Below are 15,830 nucleotides of genomic sequence, written 5' to 3'. Positions count from 1 at the left end.
GCCACATAAATCGTTCATGTGTTACTATACATGTTCTACCATTGACAGAAGGGGTCCACATGGTCAGCAATGAAAGAGGACTTAACTAACATTTCTCAGTTAAGATGCTTAACACTGAACAAATTGGAGTGGAGCTGAGCAGACTAAACAAAAGGGGAGTGGAGCATGTAATTGTGAACTGTTAGTAAACTGCCTTTAATGAACCAGGTGATAGGGATATTGCAACTTTTTTAAACTCCAGCAGTTAAGGCTAATGTTGTCGTCTGCCACCCAGCTCTGAGTAAACTTTCTTTTACCTCTTATGAATAAATGTATCTGTATTTTCAAGCAGTTAGGTTTGTGCTTATTTATATATGTGTGTGTGTGTGGGAGGGGATGTTGCTATGAGAAAGACTGGTGAGTGCACTTGTGTCAATGAGAAGAATAAGGTTATGGTAACACCTGACCAGTTTACATGACACACTGATCGAGTATGGCTCTATAGTATGCTTTTTGCAATACCAAATTGTTGTGAAACAGTTGCCCCAACAGGGGAAATCATGGATAGAAGAATGCACCTTCCTTTCCAAATAAACCAGACAGCCAGCCATCAACTGCTTTCAATAAGTTCTTTCTGTCCAGTTCTAGATCCCTTAAAAAAAAAGTTGGTGAGGGCAGGGTAATTTATCCCTAAAGTTTACAGCATCAGCGCAAACAGCCAGCCAGCACAGGTGGAGGGCATATTTCAATCAAGCGGTAGCTATGGCCAGAAACTTTTATTTCTCTTCTCAACCAGCGAGAGAACGAAAAAAAAGGTCTCTTCCCCCACCCCCAACCTCTTATCTCCCACTCTGACTGGTCTCTGCTCTCCGCAAAACATCTTTCGCTTTCTCCCCCTTTTTTTCCCCCACACCCAACAATCACGAAGAAAATCCACGTCATTCAACATGGTTTGTCAGTTTTAAACCACACCAAACTCTCGACCATTGTGAGAGCACTGAGGAAGTCGTACGATCATACAGACACAGGCTCTGCACAGCAGGACTCACCTAAGCATAACGATAGCATGTCCACCTTACCATCTGCTGTCTCTAGAGGGATGGCTATAGCTTGAGTATGTGCGCGCGTGACCTCTCAAAAGGAAGTTCGACACTGACAGACGATTTATCTATGACAGAGAAGGCATTAAACCTAACACCAACCTCCCCACCACTGAACACCCCACGAGCGAAACGCGCTGACCGAGTATAGCGGGTCTTGCAGACGTGAGTGCCGAATTCTCTTCATTGCACCAGCCACAGAACATTCCTCTGGCAAGAAAAAAAAAAGCGCTATAAAAATCCGTCTTAATGTCTCCAGCAAAGACTGCGAAGATATAAAGCGTGTGGCATATAGCCCTATTATTTAAAAAAAAAATCCTTCCACGTCAGCGACTGGGTCCCTCCCCACCCTCCCAACTCCCCGTGAAGCGTGTCGGAACCTAATCATGGAGCATAATACAATGGCCGTGCGCCGAACAATCCAAACAAATAGGCAATGTTGTTGGCAACCCTGGCCGAAAAGTGGGCCCCTGCTTGTGTTGGAGACATTGCAGGTCTGCTCACAGCCACGAGGCTTGGGGAGATACTGGACCACACCTGTCATACTGTCGGGGAACGGCAGAAATATTCAAGAAAAGGAATTTTAAAAAGGCAGATTTCTCAATAAAAAAAAATTAAAAATGAACGTTTACCTATTAAACGTTTACAATTTCTGAGGCGGAGTTTGTGTAGCTGCATGACTTAATAGCACAGTGCTGAGAACTGGTGGTGACACCGAACTAAACACGTGAAAGTTGTGTCTTTTGGTAGCCAACTGCCCCGCCACCATGCACCACCACCACCACCACCCAGCATCTACCCTCACAGTGCTAGACAAGAGATCAAACCACACATACATTTATCGGTCATCCACTCACACACACACACACACAGAAGGGAGAGACAGTGGGCAGACCTACCACCCACGGGAGTGAAGGATAGCACCGCCACTTGCGACATTACAATGGACACAGTTATCCAGCTATCCACATAACCTGCAAGCTATCCATGTAACCAGGAAGGTTAACACAAACACAAAGCGTCTCCTGAGACGTCAACTGCATGAGCATGATAATAATTGTTACCAGAGCTGGGACGACTGTGACATTACACATCCCCTAGGGTGAAGGATATAAACCTTGTAGCGTCTTTAATCTTCGATTCTTTACTAATCTGTCAAGTTGTTCACGTCCACTGGTGACATGTCTACTCTGGATATTTCTTCTTCTTTAAAAGGGTGCAATAAGTTTGATCCTTTACTACTGACCACTCGCATGTACACAGCTTTAAAATGTTTACCTCATGCAGTAGTGTCTGTCCTAGTTGTGGCATTTTTACTATCTTTTGCTGTCTATATTATGTACTAAACGAAATGTAGATACTGTCAGTCTAATTAAAGCTTCTGAGCACACTGTTATATGCTGGAAAAAATTATAAAGCGTTTACAACTAATGTTTAATGAAAGGGACTGGGAAAAGTCGTCTGTCCCAGGCCTTGCTGGCCTTTGGCAGCCTTAGTCGTCATTGGGGTAGTTTTCAACCGACAGGCCCGAAGCAAGCCTCGAACCAGCGACATTCTGGTTAGCATTACGTTCTCTTCTGTCATCCTGCATCCAACGATGCTGTAAAACTGTTACTCACCTCCCACCTCTCTAGATGTAGTTATACCTTTGTGACATTTTTTTTTCTCACAACTTACCACTTAACTCTTACAAACATATCCTCATAATCCTCTCCTCCTTTAAATAAAAAGTATCAAATGTTTGTTGATGTCTTATTTTGTACAGTGACCAAAATCTTCTCCAAGAAAACAATCTATATATTTAATCACGATAGACCAAAAAGCAAATAAACCCCCAAGCCTAAAGCCCACATTCCGTGACACAAAGAAGATAAGAGCTCCTCCAACAAGTCTGAACAGAGTAAAGACAGGGGTGCGTACGGCTGGAGACTGGAGACAGTGTCGTCAGAAGGCCCTCACCCGCTCGACGTACTCGAAGACCAGGTAGAGTTTGCCCTTGCGCCGGAATGCTTCGCGCAGCTCCACGATGTTCTCCTGCTTGAGGGTTCGAAGCATCTTCAGCTCCCGCAGCGTCGTCCTCTTGACATCGTCGTTCTCTGCAAGCAGCCAGGCGCACGTGATCATGGAACATGTACTGATAAACACATGAGGGACGCACCATTATTATTATTATAATAAAAAAACGTGTGATTTCCTAAATCTAAGCTGGTCTTTTTCTAACGTTTTCCCTAACCTCGGACAGAGCAGCACTATAACACTTGCACACTATTCACACACACAGCCGCTCATACACAGGTGTACTTATATGCACACACAAATGCATACAGAAGTACACATACTCAGAAACACATGCACACACAGATGTGAATGCACATATCTGTACGGACAAACAGATGTACACAGAGAGGTACACGTGTATGTATGCGCACGCGTGCACGCGTGCACACACGCACACAGATACAGCTAGTAGACGGAAGTACGTCTTGCTTCTTGCTTCAACCTTCAGCTTCACATCTTTCTTAAGTTAATGTGCTTTGTCTGAGGTCGGGCACTGCAGTATTTCTTACTCTTCCCCATGAACTGCTGTGCACTGAGCTGCTACAGAACCTACCCGGAAATCTTCCTACTCAGACCTACAGACAGAAGTCAAATGAGACTTACAATGGTCCCGATGCAGACCTCTATGATCCTCTATAAATCTGCGGGTCACGACCTTTTACCTACGCTGCACTGCGGGACTGTCGCACCCTAAAGTTAACACGTGGGCGCTTGCTCCCACAGACGCAAATTTGCACAAGCAACTCGGTCAACTATCGGCGAATGGTGAAGTCGCCCAGAACAACGTAAAAACATTTGCACGGCAATAAACAGATTTACTGTTAACAAGCTTATTGTGATTATCGCAACAGCAATATTGTGCATTTTGTCCTCTTCCGCTGCACCAAAAACTCTCCCGCTCCACCCGCCCATCCCTCCCTCTCTCTCACATAGCCGCACGCACACACACGTTTCCAGGCAAATGATCCTGCGATAAGTGAGAGCAGCCTTGCAGAATAGCGACACCGGTAACGACAAAATAATTGGCTATAATAGTTGCTGAAGGAAGAAAAAGTATTTTGCATTATTTTTCTCAATAATCACGCCATTAAATTACGGACTGTAAATTGTGTTTTGTCAATTTTCTAGCAGTCAAAGGTCCACGTGTTTACTTCTCTGTGTGTGTGTGGTCTTTTTGTCGTCTTGCGTTAACTCATATTTCAAGAGCGTCCACACACACCTCTACCATCATACCTCTAAAATCAGAACCTATGAACAAAATACCCAATCAAGCCACTTACGAAGAACAACACTGACAATTTTTTTGCTAAAGTGCAACATGCTTTGTAAAGGCAACTCTCTATCACAGCCTCCACGACGAAGCTTTGTCTATAAATTTTGTTCCTTAATTAACTTTTTCCCCTGCTCCTTTAAATATTAGTATCTCTGTGAGTTGTTCGAGATGGAAAAGAACCAAAAAGAAAAAAAAGTGACCCAAATAAAAGAGAGAAAAAAAAGAGTAAAACCAGCAAAAGAATGAGAGAGTCCTGTGATTCCACCACATGAATCTGATTCTCCTCCAGACAGCTCGGTGAGGTTATCAGTTTATAGCTGCAGCCCCGCACGCGCAATCTAGCGGCGAGTCTGAGAATGCGCAAGGTCGGCATGAAATATTTATTCAGCGGCCGTTGACCCGAAGCATCTCTGCGATATACAACAGGCAACGCGCGGGACCTCAGCGCCCGCGATTTACATAGCCCTCCCCAAACCCCTCTCCTCCCGTCGCCCCTGTGTCCCAGCCTCCCACCCCGCGATGAAACTTGCATGAAGACGCTGCCACAATGGCGATGTCCTCTCACCCACACAGTCCCGTCGGTCCTCGCCCTGGTCAATACCAGCAGCGACTGATGCAGGTCTCACGCGATGTCGGTTGTCAGTCGGCATCGTGCAGAGACCTCGTGGGCGAGACCTCAACTGCGTTCAAGTCCCGCCAAGCCTTTCGTGATGGGCAGGTGCAGGAAATGAAGGGACATGTGCTACGGGAGGAGTGGGAGCATCTTCGCGAGATTTGTCCCCTGATCCCATACTGCAAGCATGTTCGCACATCCGATGTAGCGGTAGGGAGTGGCCAAACGGCAGATGCGTCAAGCTGTAAGTGGGAGTAATCAAAGTCATGCAGCCCCTGGACAGCTACCATATCACACACGGGTGCACGGGTGTCTCGCTCCACTTTTGCGTATCCGTTTTCGGGTGGATACGAGTTCGACGGACATCCGTTAACGAGAATCTCGTCTCATTTCCTCTTGGAAAGGGGGTGGAAGAATGGGAACGGCACGGTCAAGTCTAGCTCACTTTTTGCATCTTTCACAAGTCAGTCGTCCACCACCCATATCCCAGCTTTTTGTCTCCTGGAAGTCTCTCTACCACTGCGGTTGCGCAACCCAAACCATCCAACAATGTCCGATACGATTGTACGGAACACAAAAGACTTGCTGCCAAGCAGAATTTTCATTCCTGCAGGACAAAATGGTCTGCCCTGATTGTTTTAGCTCTATGCGTGCAGACAATAAATGTCTACAACCACCCCAACTCGTACCTGCAGACTTGTTTAAGCACAATACGGGACATCTATAAAAATGTCGGGTGCACTCGCTCTCTCCAACTCGGTCCAAAGCAAACACTTGCAGTCGAAAGACTCTTGTGTGTCTGCGATCTCATGGCAGAAGTGCTCTCATCTCCAACGGATCTCGCCGCAGTTGCGGCGACTTTCTGGCCAAATATTCTAACAAGGCCAGGCGTGACTGTGTCCTGAGTGACACACTCCGAGTTTGTATGATGTTGGTTCACCTCAACCATTGTCCGAGAGGAGTCTTTTTGTTTCACAAACACGTTTGACACTTTGAATTAGCAAACAAACTCTAACTCAAACTCTACCAATGGTAGAGTAACATTCTGAGCAAACACATGCTATAGTAATAGAATACCTTGAATGGGCAAAATTTGATGCCTTTGTCCTTTTTTTTAATTTTTACAGAAAATGAGAGATTTGTGCTCTGCAACTGTATCCGTGCTGTGTTTTAATTCCTGCCCTGATTATTTCTCTGAACTGCTTTTCCCTAACATCCCAGCTAGACAACTCCGCTTCTCGTCTGATGATCGTCTCCTTAGTCTTCCTGTCACCAGAACAACAACATATGGACACAGGATGTTTAGTTATCGTGCAGTGAAACAGTGGAACTCTCTCCCTTTCCATACCCGCCACCTACCCACTATTGAATCCTTTAAACATGCACTGAAAACACTCCTCTACTGTAAACATCACTCCTAACAACCTTCCCCATAATGCTAGTCCTTTTTCACACTCTTCCTTTTGCAATATCATGTTATTCTCAGCTCTTGTTCTTGTTCTTTGGTTCCTCTTTGTGTTTTCTGTATTTGACTTTATTCTTCGTTTAGTACGGTTGTTTGTTCCTTTATAATTCATATGCTATTTGTTTGTTTTCCTGTCCCTCGTATGCTGTCCATGTTTCGCTCTTGTTCTTAAACGCTAAGAGCAAACTCCTTAGGAGTGTGAGAATGCGCTTTACAAATTTTGCATTTATTATTATTATTCCCACAAAAGACAGCAATAAGGTACCTGAGCAAACAGCACTAAACAACACAAATAGCACTAATAGCACAATAAACGACAATAAAAAAGAAGAAGACTGATCGTCCAGTAAAGACAAAAGGCATAAGTGTGTGTCCAACTTAGTTTCACTTACTACACAGTCCAAAAATAAACGTTCTAAAGTTTGGCTCTGCAGTTTATTACATCTATTATGTGATCAGGGACAAAATTGTTATGAGTTATGAGCTTATTCTAGTCTGATACGGAAACAAATGTATTAAAAAAAAACCACTCAGGTAGCGATGCATGTGAAATACGTGCGCGCTTATCTGCGGTCCTTGCTGTACTGTGAAACTCCACACACACACATTCTTTGTAACGCTCCTTTATCCCCTTCCATAGATTTACGACACCCACAAACAACCCGAGGTCTAACAGTAACCAAAAATTTTTTAAAATAGGTTTTGGGGGTATGACATTAATGGCGCAAGGAGTTGCCGTCCGGCGAATGACCGTCAAGCGGATTGCGGCAAATTACTTTCCCAATAGCATGCCACTCAAATGGAACGCGCTCCAGTCTTAACAGCTTCTTTAATTATCCATGGTTTACCGGCACCGCCGTCTGCCAACGACTTGCCCATCCGTGGTCGATGGCATGCTTCTGAAGCTGACGGGCATACGAAATGACTGCGGGCGTGTGTGAGAGAGAGAGAAGAAGAAGAAGAAATAAAGAGAGAAAATGGAAAGGTGAGAGACTGAAAAAAAGCGTACGACAGCCGACACGGGTTACTGACACCACGATGAAACAGTCCAGTCACATTTCATGTCGAACAAAAACTTCCTCCCGTCCTGCATTTCAATCTCACCACAATGGAGGTAAAGGTTGTTGAGGAGGGAACAGGGAGGAAGGTGAAATACATCGCTCCAGCCAGGCGCGAGCGCCTGGAACAGAAAGGGTGTTGATGAAAGTTCAATCAAGACTTGATCTGTCATCGATCTCGATCACCCGCTGCGTACCGCAGGGTCCCCATCACAACTACAGCTCCCAAAGTCTGAACGGGTATAGGAGGGCTGTGCAGGCTCCGTTCGTCCTCCAATGTTTGTTATCAGAGTGGTGCGTCACCCAGGCCTGGAACGGCCGACCACTCCAGTCAGGCGTGGCGGAGCTCTGTTTCAGTCAGGAAGGTTGCGTGCGAGACAAAACTGGCTTTTGTTACCGTGGGCGCCATGCAGCGCTCTCGTGAACCTCATAGATTGTGCAGTCTACGGTTCCCATGGTTTTCCCTCGACCAACGTTTCCTTGCATGTGTCCCGCTAATGGGTACTGTTATGTGCCACTGAATACCCAGCAACATGCATGACAGGACTCACCGCAGGTCCTTGCAAGGCCTCCCATGCAAAGAAATTGGTGCGGTGACAGAGGACGCTCAATGGTTGATTTTTATACTTGTATTGTAATCCGCCAAACTTCTTCTTTCTGCTTATTTTTTTTAAACCTCAAAAATCAACTATGGTCCGTATGGGTCTAACATATCTCAATAATTTCTTTCATGCCTTATATTCCAGTTGCAACTCTATCTTAATTCAACGACCCGGACCTAAAAGAAAATTTCTGGTTTTCTTTTTTTTTGTTGTTGTTTTTTGTTGTTATTTTTTTTGTGGGGGGGTCCATTATTATGTGTTTTTAGTCAACATTTAGTATCCGTACCTGGACACTAACTGCGGGGCTAAAACGCTAGCAGCTGGCTCTTTGTCACTGCAATGATTAATACTTTGATCCATTCCCCTGTCGCCGCTTGCACGTCACGTTTCTTGATTTAAGCTGCACGTTTCCCCTTTTTTTTGTATTTGAGGAAGAAGGGAAAAAAAGAGGAAATTGTGTTCTAATGTCTCATCACACAAAAGCAGTTACAGGTCTATCAACCGCGGTGGAGTGAGAACTCTTAACTACTGTTTTATTTCAGGAAGTACAGGTAGCACGGTGCCCAAATTGCTGTCATTTCTCCTTCCCTCATCCTCGTCTGTCGACCATAGTTCGAGACAAGTTTCATATTCTCGGCGCCTGGTTATCACGGCAAGCACGCGCTGTCATTATAATTTCTCGTGTTTATCTTCACATAATAACTGCGATCGCGAACATATTCATTGCACAAATGAGTTTTCTGTGAATTAGCGTTAAGGAGGAGTGGAGGAAGGGGTGAGCGCAAGTGAGAGAGAACAAGCAAAAAGTGTGGGATTTTCTGACTCACCAGCTCGTTAATGTGGCTGTTTCTTTTATTATTTTTTTAACTTTACAAAAACGACATATTTATGTTTCTCTCCGATAAAATGCTGTAAATTTAGCCCCAGTCAACAACCATATAACCCAGCCCATTATAGGAAACGGGATACGCGTGCACCTGATCCCCAGTGGATTGGGGGGACCGCTCCAAGGGTTTCCGTACGGGATCGATACCCACGAGAATTATCTCCCACTTCCAGCCCGTCGGCAATTCTCGGGCACAACAAAACGCACAAAGAGATGGCCGTTACCGTTACGCCAACCTGCATTCCGTTTAGCGCCGAAATGCCAGTTTCCACAAGCATCGGCGATTTAAAGAAAAAGCAAGCTTTGGGCTGCGAGGACCGTTTATAATGCCATCAAGAGCTGGTCATTTCATGGTCGGAAGCGATCTAAACAATTGCATGGTTCCCCACTCTACCCAGTTCTCACAAACCAATTAATATGACGTGATCGACTTTACGAACCCTGGGTATACTGGGGCAACGAGAAGTGGACTGCCTTGATTAATGTTAGTAACAGTAAAGGTCGAGAGGCTGGCCTGATTTTGAAAGATTTTTTTTAAAACTTAGCCCACAGTAAAGTTACAGGTATGCAGTGTACTAAGGAACTCATGCCGACGCACTTTTCTATTTTTTTCCTTTTGCTGCATATCCCCATTCCTCTTCATCACATGCATATGCCCTGGTCCAACACACACACAGACTGCTAATCTTCGTCATTTCTAGCTGTGCAGACTAGGACTGTATTTGTTTACGAACGGTCCCTTAGGTAGATAAAGACACCTTAAATTTTATTAGTGGCAGTTGCCAGTGATTGCTAAAGTATAACAAATAATTATGTCCTAATCTAGAAATTATCCTGTGCTGTAATTCATACTTATGTTCTCTAGCTGTGCCTTCCAGAAGTAGATATGTTTTTGGTTTTATTTCCCATTCTGCTTTAAGCTTAATGCATAACTTATTTCATATAATGCTTCATGTCTGAATGTTAACTAAAACTGCAGGAGCGCTGTCATTACTTCATCGACTTTTAAAAGGCAATCGACAGAGTATGGCAAGAGGGGTTATGGCATGTGATGCGAAAGTTCAACATCGAATATGGCCTCGATCGTTCGAATCATCGAAGCGCATTATAATGGCTCAATCAGTGCAGTACTTCTACATAACCAAATAGGAGCTTGCTTTCACCCCCTATCACCGGTACTGTTTAATATCTTCTTGGAGAACACCATGCCCGAAAACTTCTTCGACCATCACACTTCCATTTCAATTGGTAGATCTGCAACCTGTGCTTTGCAGACGACATATAGCTCTACAAGCAGGCACTAACAAAGAACAACATACTAACAGACAGTTCAAACGAATATGGAATGGAGACCAGCACTGAAAAGATCAAAGTTATGATCAATGGCAACGACTAAGCGGATCTACAAAGAAGTTAGCAGCTTCGGGTATTTGGAAGCCACCTCCGCAAAGGAAGGAGGTGGGATTGGTGTTTTATGCCGAGCCAGCAACTAAGGCTATATCTCGGAAAGGCAGCTACCCCGGTAAACAGATGCCACATACAGAGAAAGAACAGCATGCCCGAGACGAGAGCTGAACCCAGGACAGCCAACCTAAACTGTATTGGTGACAGGTGTTAACTGATGCGCCACCGGACCGCCCACCCGCTCCAAGGACGGCAGATCCACATCAGATATTCGCATCAGGATCGCAACAACAACAGCGGCGATGACACAGTCATAAGATCAGCTTCATTACAAAGTACAATCTGTACAAATCTCTTGTAGTACCGATCCTGCTCTACGGATGTGACACATTGGACTCCGCACGAAACAATGTTGGCACAGTCGTAGGACACCAGGAACCTCTACCTTCAACAGTGAAGCGAAGTAAGCTGGTCTTCTTTGGGCATGTGACCCGGAACGACACCCGGAAGACTATCCTTCAAGGCACCTAGCACGGGAGTCGACGCCAGATGAAGAACTTGCTTACGAACATCAAAGACTAGACGTCGTCCTGAACAGGACCTGCTTACTATCGCCCATTACAGGCTAAAAGTTGCAGGCTGCCACGTCTATCCATGTGCTCCCCCCAGCTACAGGTCGTCAAGGACGACTCACTGATTGAAAACTCTGCTAAAAGCTAAAGAAGTTCTGCAAAATTCTTGGTGCCCATTTTCCCACAAAAATATAAATCAAGTGGATCTTTTTTGCTGGAGAGATGACATAATGTTGAAGTATTTTAATATGTGCTGCTCAAAAATGTCTAAGCCACAAAAGAACTCTTCTGTTTTCATGGATGACATTTTGACCAGTATGATACCTCTATACACAGTTTTTTTGAACAGCTACTGTTCTCTTAAAGTTACACATGAATTTTCTATCTACAGAATCCACACAATACATTAAGTTCTAAAACTTTCTCTCTGATTTACATAGTGTAGGAAGCTTGCATATCTTTAGCACAAATAAAGATTTTGAAACAATGCATGTCTGTTCACCAAACTGCAATCTCCTCCTTCTCTACATGCCCAGCCTTCCTCCTTTCATCCCCACCCACCCACCCACCCACACACATGCATAATAAATAGATTTTTAATCTGCAGTTTTCCATTACCTTCGCTGTCTTTGAATTTCTTGATGGCCACTAACTCTCCATTCTCCTGCATACAATGAAAGCCAGATCAGTTTTTTCCCCGTCATGTTTGATTTTTGTTTAAGTGAATGTAGATTCACTTTACATGTTTACATGTGAATATATGTCTGCGTGTGTGCATATGGGCAAAGTGTGGTGCTAATGAAAATAGCCTTATAAGTGCCTAGCTAAATATGTGTGTGTGAGGCAGTGCTGTGCAAATAAGCGTAACTCTACCAGTAAATACTGCATTTGTATCTCCCTATCCTTATCACTTCACTTTAATTTTTATCTGTGGACTAGTCAGTGACCACTCTCTCGTAAGGTCTCTGCTTCTTTAAGTTCCTAATACAACATCAAAACAAAATCCTAGCTTAATTCCCCACTTTTCATGTCTGAAGACAGGGCTGAACTGTTCAAAATTTTGTCCTCAGAATTATAAGCAAACATCTGGCTAATGATAACACACATCATAGTGGTCAAGGTCTCCAATATGCTTTTCACGAAAACAAAAGATAACATGAAATTTACAAATATTTTTTTTCCCCTCTATTTTTTTCTCTGCTTTGTTTTTTTCTATTTTTTTTACAAATAAAGCTGCAATTATCTTAACATACCCTGTGGCGACATTTCAGTACAACCCCGTAGGCACCTGGAAAAAGAAAACAAGTACATTATAGAAACGGCTTCAAATCTTTAAAAAAAATTTAATGTTCACAATTCAGAATGAAATAAGGTTATCTCCTAATACTGCCTTAAACAGCAACAGCAGAAAGGTCATCTGGGTCAGTACATAAATCCATGCATATGTTTATACATCAATTCACTAAGAGAGAGAGAGAAAGTCATGGTAATAATCATAACGAAAAAAGAAAGAAAATAATCCTTTATACATGAGCATCTGTCCAACACTATTGTTGTTTTTAAATTAGTTTAGATAACACAATTGGACACTGCTCATCATCTACTCTTATTATGGCCTACTTTCTTCACCTATTCATTTCTATATGCATCTGTATGTATGCGAAAGAGACAGAGTGTTTATATTGGATGAGGGGGATATCCAATGCAGGGATGGCTAATAAAATAAAGTACAATTTTGTTACTATATTTGTAATGATGTATAATACTTCAGCTGTATTTGACTGTCCTTTATTATCACTGAAATAAAGTATAAAACACCTTGCCCTTTTTAGTAGAGGGGAAGCACCATAAAAATATATGGTTGTACTGGCAATAGTGCCGTTAGTACTTTTTCTTTTTTTACTAGCTCTAAGACCCATACTCTTAAGCATAATTTGATTTCCAACAAAAGCATGAATTGAAGATTGTATGAACTCAATGTGCTTTAAGAGCTTGTTAAACACCTATGTTCACCCACTGAATAGCACTCAAGGAAGCCAGTTTGTGTGTTAGGAAAAAAATGTGAGAACATTTACACTCTGGCCTTAAACTGCTCGTCTTTGTTGACTCTACTATTAGCACACAACACAGATGATAATGTAAGCTTTTAAGACCCTTTCATTTCCTGAGATTGCATGGCAAACACCCACAGAGATCTGTTGGAATAAAATGACCATGAGACTTTTATGTAAGAATGAGCGTGCTCTTTACCATGTCAAGGTTGTCCTAAAGATTTACCAAAAAAAGCCCAAAGAAAATTGACCGCGAATAAAACTGAAAAGTGTATTTGCAAGTACAATAATATTATATGGTACAGTATTGGCAAAAAATGGTAGGATTTCATGGATACCTTTTATGCTAAAAGACAAAACATGAACTATGTCTATGGGGAATAACACTGTAGTACAATGTTTACTAGCATAAGTCGGAATTGCCATCAGATGCATAGCCCATTCTGAATTTTTTTTTTTATTATTATTTTACTGATAACTTGTCAAAAATTCATCTCAGAATGCTGCCAATAAAAGTGAGCAGGTGTTGTAATTTACAGCATTATAATCATCATTTTTTATCAGAATGTAATGCCATGATTATTATAGTGATTATTATTGTTACTTTTATTGTTATATTTATTATGTTTTACACAATTTACATTTGATACAAATTTAAATGAAGAGAAATCTAAAAATGATAATTGACCATATACTTATATGATGGATATGTTATTCATTAATCATTACTTAGGGGTGAAAGCACAAAAAACATAACAAAACAGCAAGAATACAACATGTTGATGGACAAACCTTTTATAATTTAATTACTGATACACAAAAGAGACTATTTCTTAAAAATCGAAAAAAAGAGGCAAGTAAAACCACTCACCTTCACCTACAACCCCCAAAACTTCGTATTTGTTCATTACATACTTTAGCTGCATAGGCAGCTTGGCGAAACACCAGTTATGAAGACCTGCACATTAAAGAAATCAGAGCACGCCAACAACCAGATCAAACTGCAAAACTGCTGAGTTCTTCTTATCATAACGACACTATACTGCTATGATTCTCCGCCCAGTCTCTTTTCATACACACACACAACGCTACCACCACCAACCACCAGCAACCCCCACCAACAACCACCACCACCAATTCCACCTACACCACCCCCAGCTAATATAGGAGCATGAGAAGGGATAGTATAAAGAATGGAATCCACATAGTTTTAGCACTTATCTTTTAAATGCTTATGGGTTTAAAATAGCTCAGTAATTCCTGTTAACGGAACAGTTTTAGACATGCAAAAAGAAGTTAAGGAAGCCTCGATTTACTATAACCTGTAAGTAAAATATAATGTCCTGCTTTTCATTTCATTTCTCGGCAAAACTGTTGTGCAGCGATTTTTTATTGCAAAAATTAACTTTGCTTTAGCACAAGTACTATTGTGGTGGGGGTCTGAGTAGATCTTCTACTCCAGTCAGTTCTCTTCAACAACACTGCCATCGATCATCCGTATTCATTACAGTGATCAGAATAATTTTTTTTTTCGCTGACATTATTTACCTTTTGGAGCATAGACGACTTCGTAGGAACACCCTGAAAAATCTTTTTCGCATGGTCGAGATGACGGTGTCTGTCATTCCTTCTTCGGCAAAGAACAGTGCCAAACTATTCCAATGTGCTCTTCGCGAACCTCAGGAAACTTGTACGACACCATTGAAGTCCAACGAATGAAAAAAAAATGTAAGAAAACTGTGGTCTTTCCTAATAAAAAGTTATTATACTAAGACCAGAGCCAGTAGATGTAAACTAACACCTCTCTTGGGCACGCAGTCATTGCGTGTGACGTTGAGCATGCAAACCGAACACGGTGCACTCCGCCATAATATTTGCCTTGCCAACATACCCACAAGTCCCCGTATATCCGCCCTCCTGGGGCTCTGGCGGGGTTCCGTTAATCAAGAAGATCTTCAACGCAAATTTAATATTGCATACCCCCGGCAATCGTTCATAGATAAGAAGATTTTTTTCTTTAGTGCTTTGCTACCTGTACTGATCCAAGATCAAATGATGTGTGATTTTTTTTAATTGTTCAATCTGTTCACTTTTATTTTACATTGTGTGCGTGTCGCTCGTGCAAGAGGTACGCACACAACGGCACCGCTGAAATCGTTTACAATTCGTTTCATTTATTGCGTATGGCCACGCCCACGTTTTATTAACTACTAAGATAGTAAGTCTTTACGGCGAAGGGTATAAACTTAGTGTAGAGGGTAGACAAGAAAAGCAGCGAGTTCTTCCTTTTCCGCTGACTATAGGGCCCCATGTCTCGAAAGGAGGAGGGCGGGGGCTATCATGGCGTAAAGCCACAGATGCATATCTAGGTCCACGATAAAATCTGGCTGTAAAAGTATATTCAAAATTTAACAGCTGTGTATAAAGCAAACAAACACTATATTTTTCCGATTTTGTAGCTACCAGCAAAATAACTTTCCGGCGTGATTTTACGTTGTGCTTTGTATAACTACAAATATCTCGATGTAGCAGAACATATATACTTTTCCCGGACCGAACTATTAAATCAGTTGCAAGCGTTTCCCTCCAGAAATACATATTGCGGTATTGTAACACCCTTCACTCTGCAGTTCTACGTTGTCCATGGTGAATATGTTTTATGTTTGCATGTGCGTGTGCATGTGCACGCGCATCTGTCCGTAAGAGATGGAATTTTAAACCTTCTACCTCCCTCCCCAGCCCCATGAACTTACTTTTGTTTAGTCTGAC

The 15,830-nt window shown here is 42.6% G+C and overlaps 1 protein-coding gene across 3 annotated transcripts in view; it reads right to left on the bottom strand.

Moving 5' to 3' along the window:
* The window catches only part of LOC112558520 (cyclin-dependent kinase-like 5), a 34,040-nt gene extending 19,067 nt beyond the window's left edge, over nucleotides 1–14,973 (bottom strand). For 2 of the 3 annotated variants that reach the window (XM_025229014.1, XM_025229013.1), the window contains exons 1-5: nucleotides 14,610–14,973; nucleotides 13,933–14,019; nucleotides 12,264–12,298; nucleotides 11,629–11,674; nucleotides 3,039–3,175 (exon numbers count right to left, since the gene is read on the bottom strand). In XM_025229014.1, the coding sequence (XP_025084799.1) occupies nucleotides 3,039–3,175; nucleotides 11,629–11,674; nucleotides 12,264–12,298; nucleotides 13,933–13,987 (273 nt within the window). In that variant the 5' untranslated portion in view covers nucleotides 13,988–14,019; nucleotides 14,610–14,973. Of the gene's footprint in view, nucleotides 1–2,999; nucleotides 3,176–11,628; nucleotides 11,675–12,263; nucleotides 12,299–13,932; nucleotides 14,020–14,609 lie in introns of those variants that run through there. The other variant, XM_025229015.1, reaches the window with a different exon arrangement.
* Nucleotides 14,974–15,830: the final 857 nt, after the last annotated feature.

Source organism: Pomacea canaliculata, linkage group LG3 (assembly GCF_003073045.1).
Source record: "Pomacea canaliculata isolate SZHN2017 linkage group LG3, ASM307304v1, whole genome shotgun sequence".
Taxonomy (NCBI): Eukaryota; Metazoa; Mollusca; class Gastropoda; order Architaenioglossa; family Ampullariidae; genus Pomacea; species Pomacea canaliculata.
This window is presented reverse-complemented; position numbering and strand designations above follow the sequence as displayed.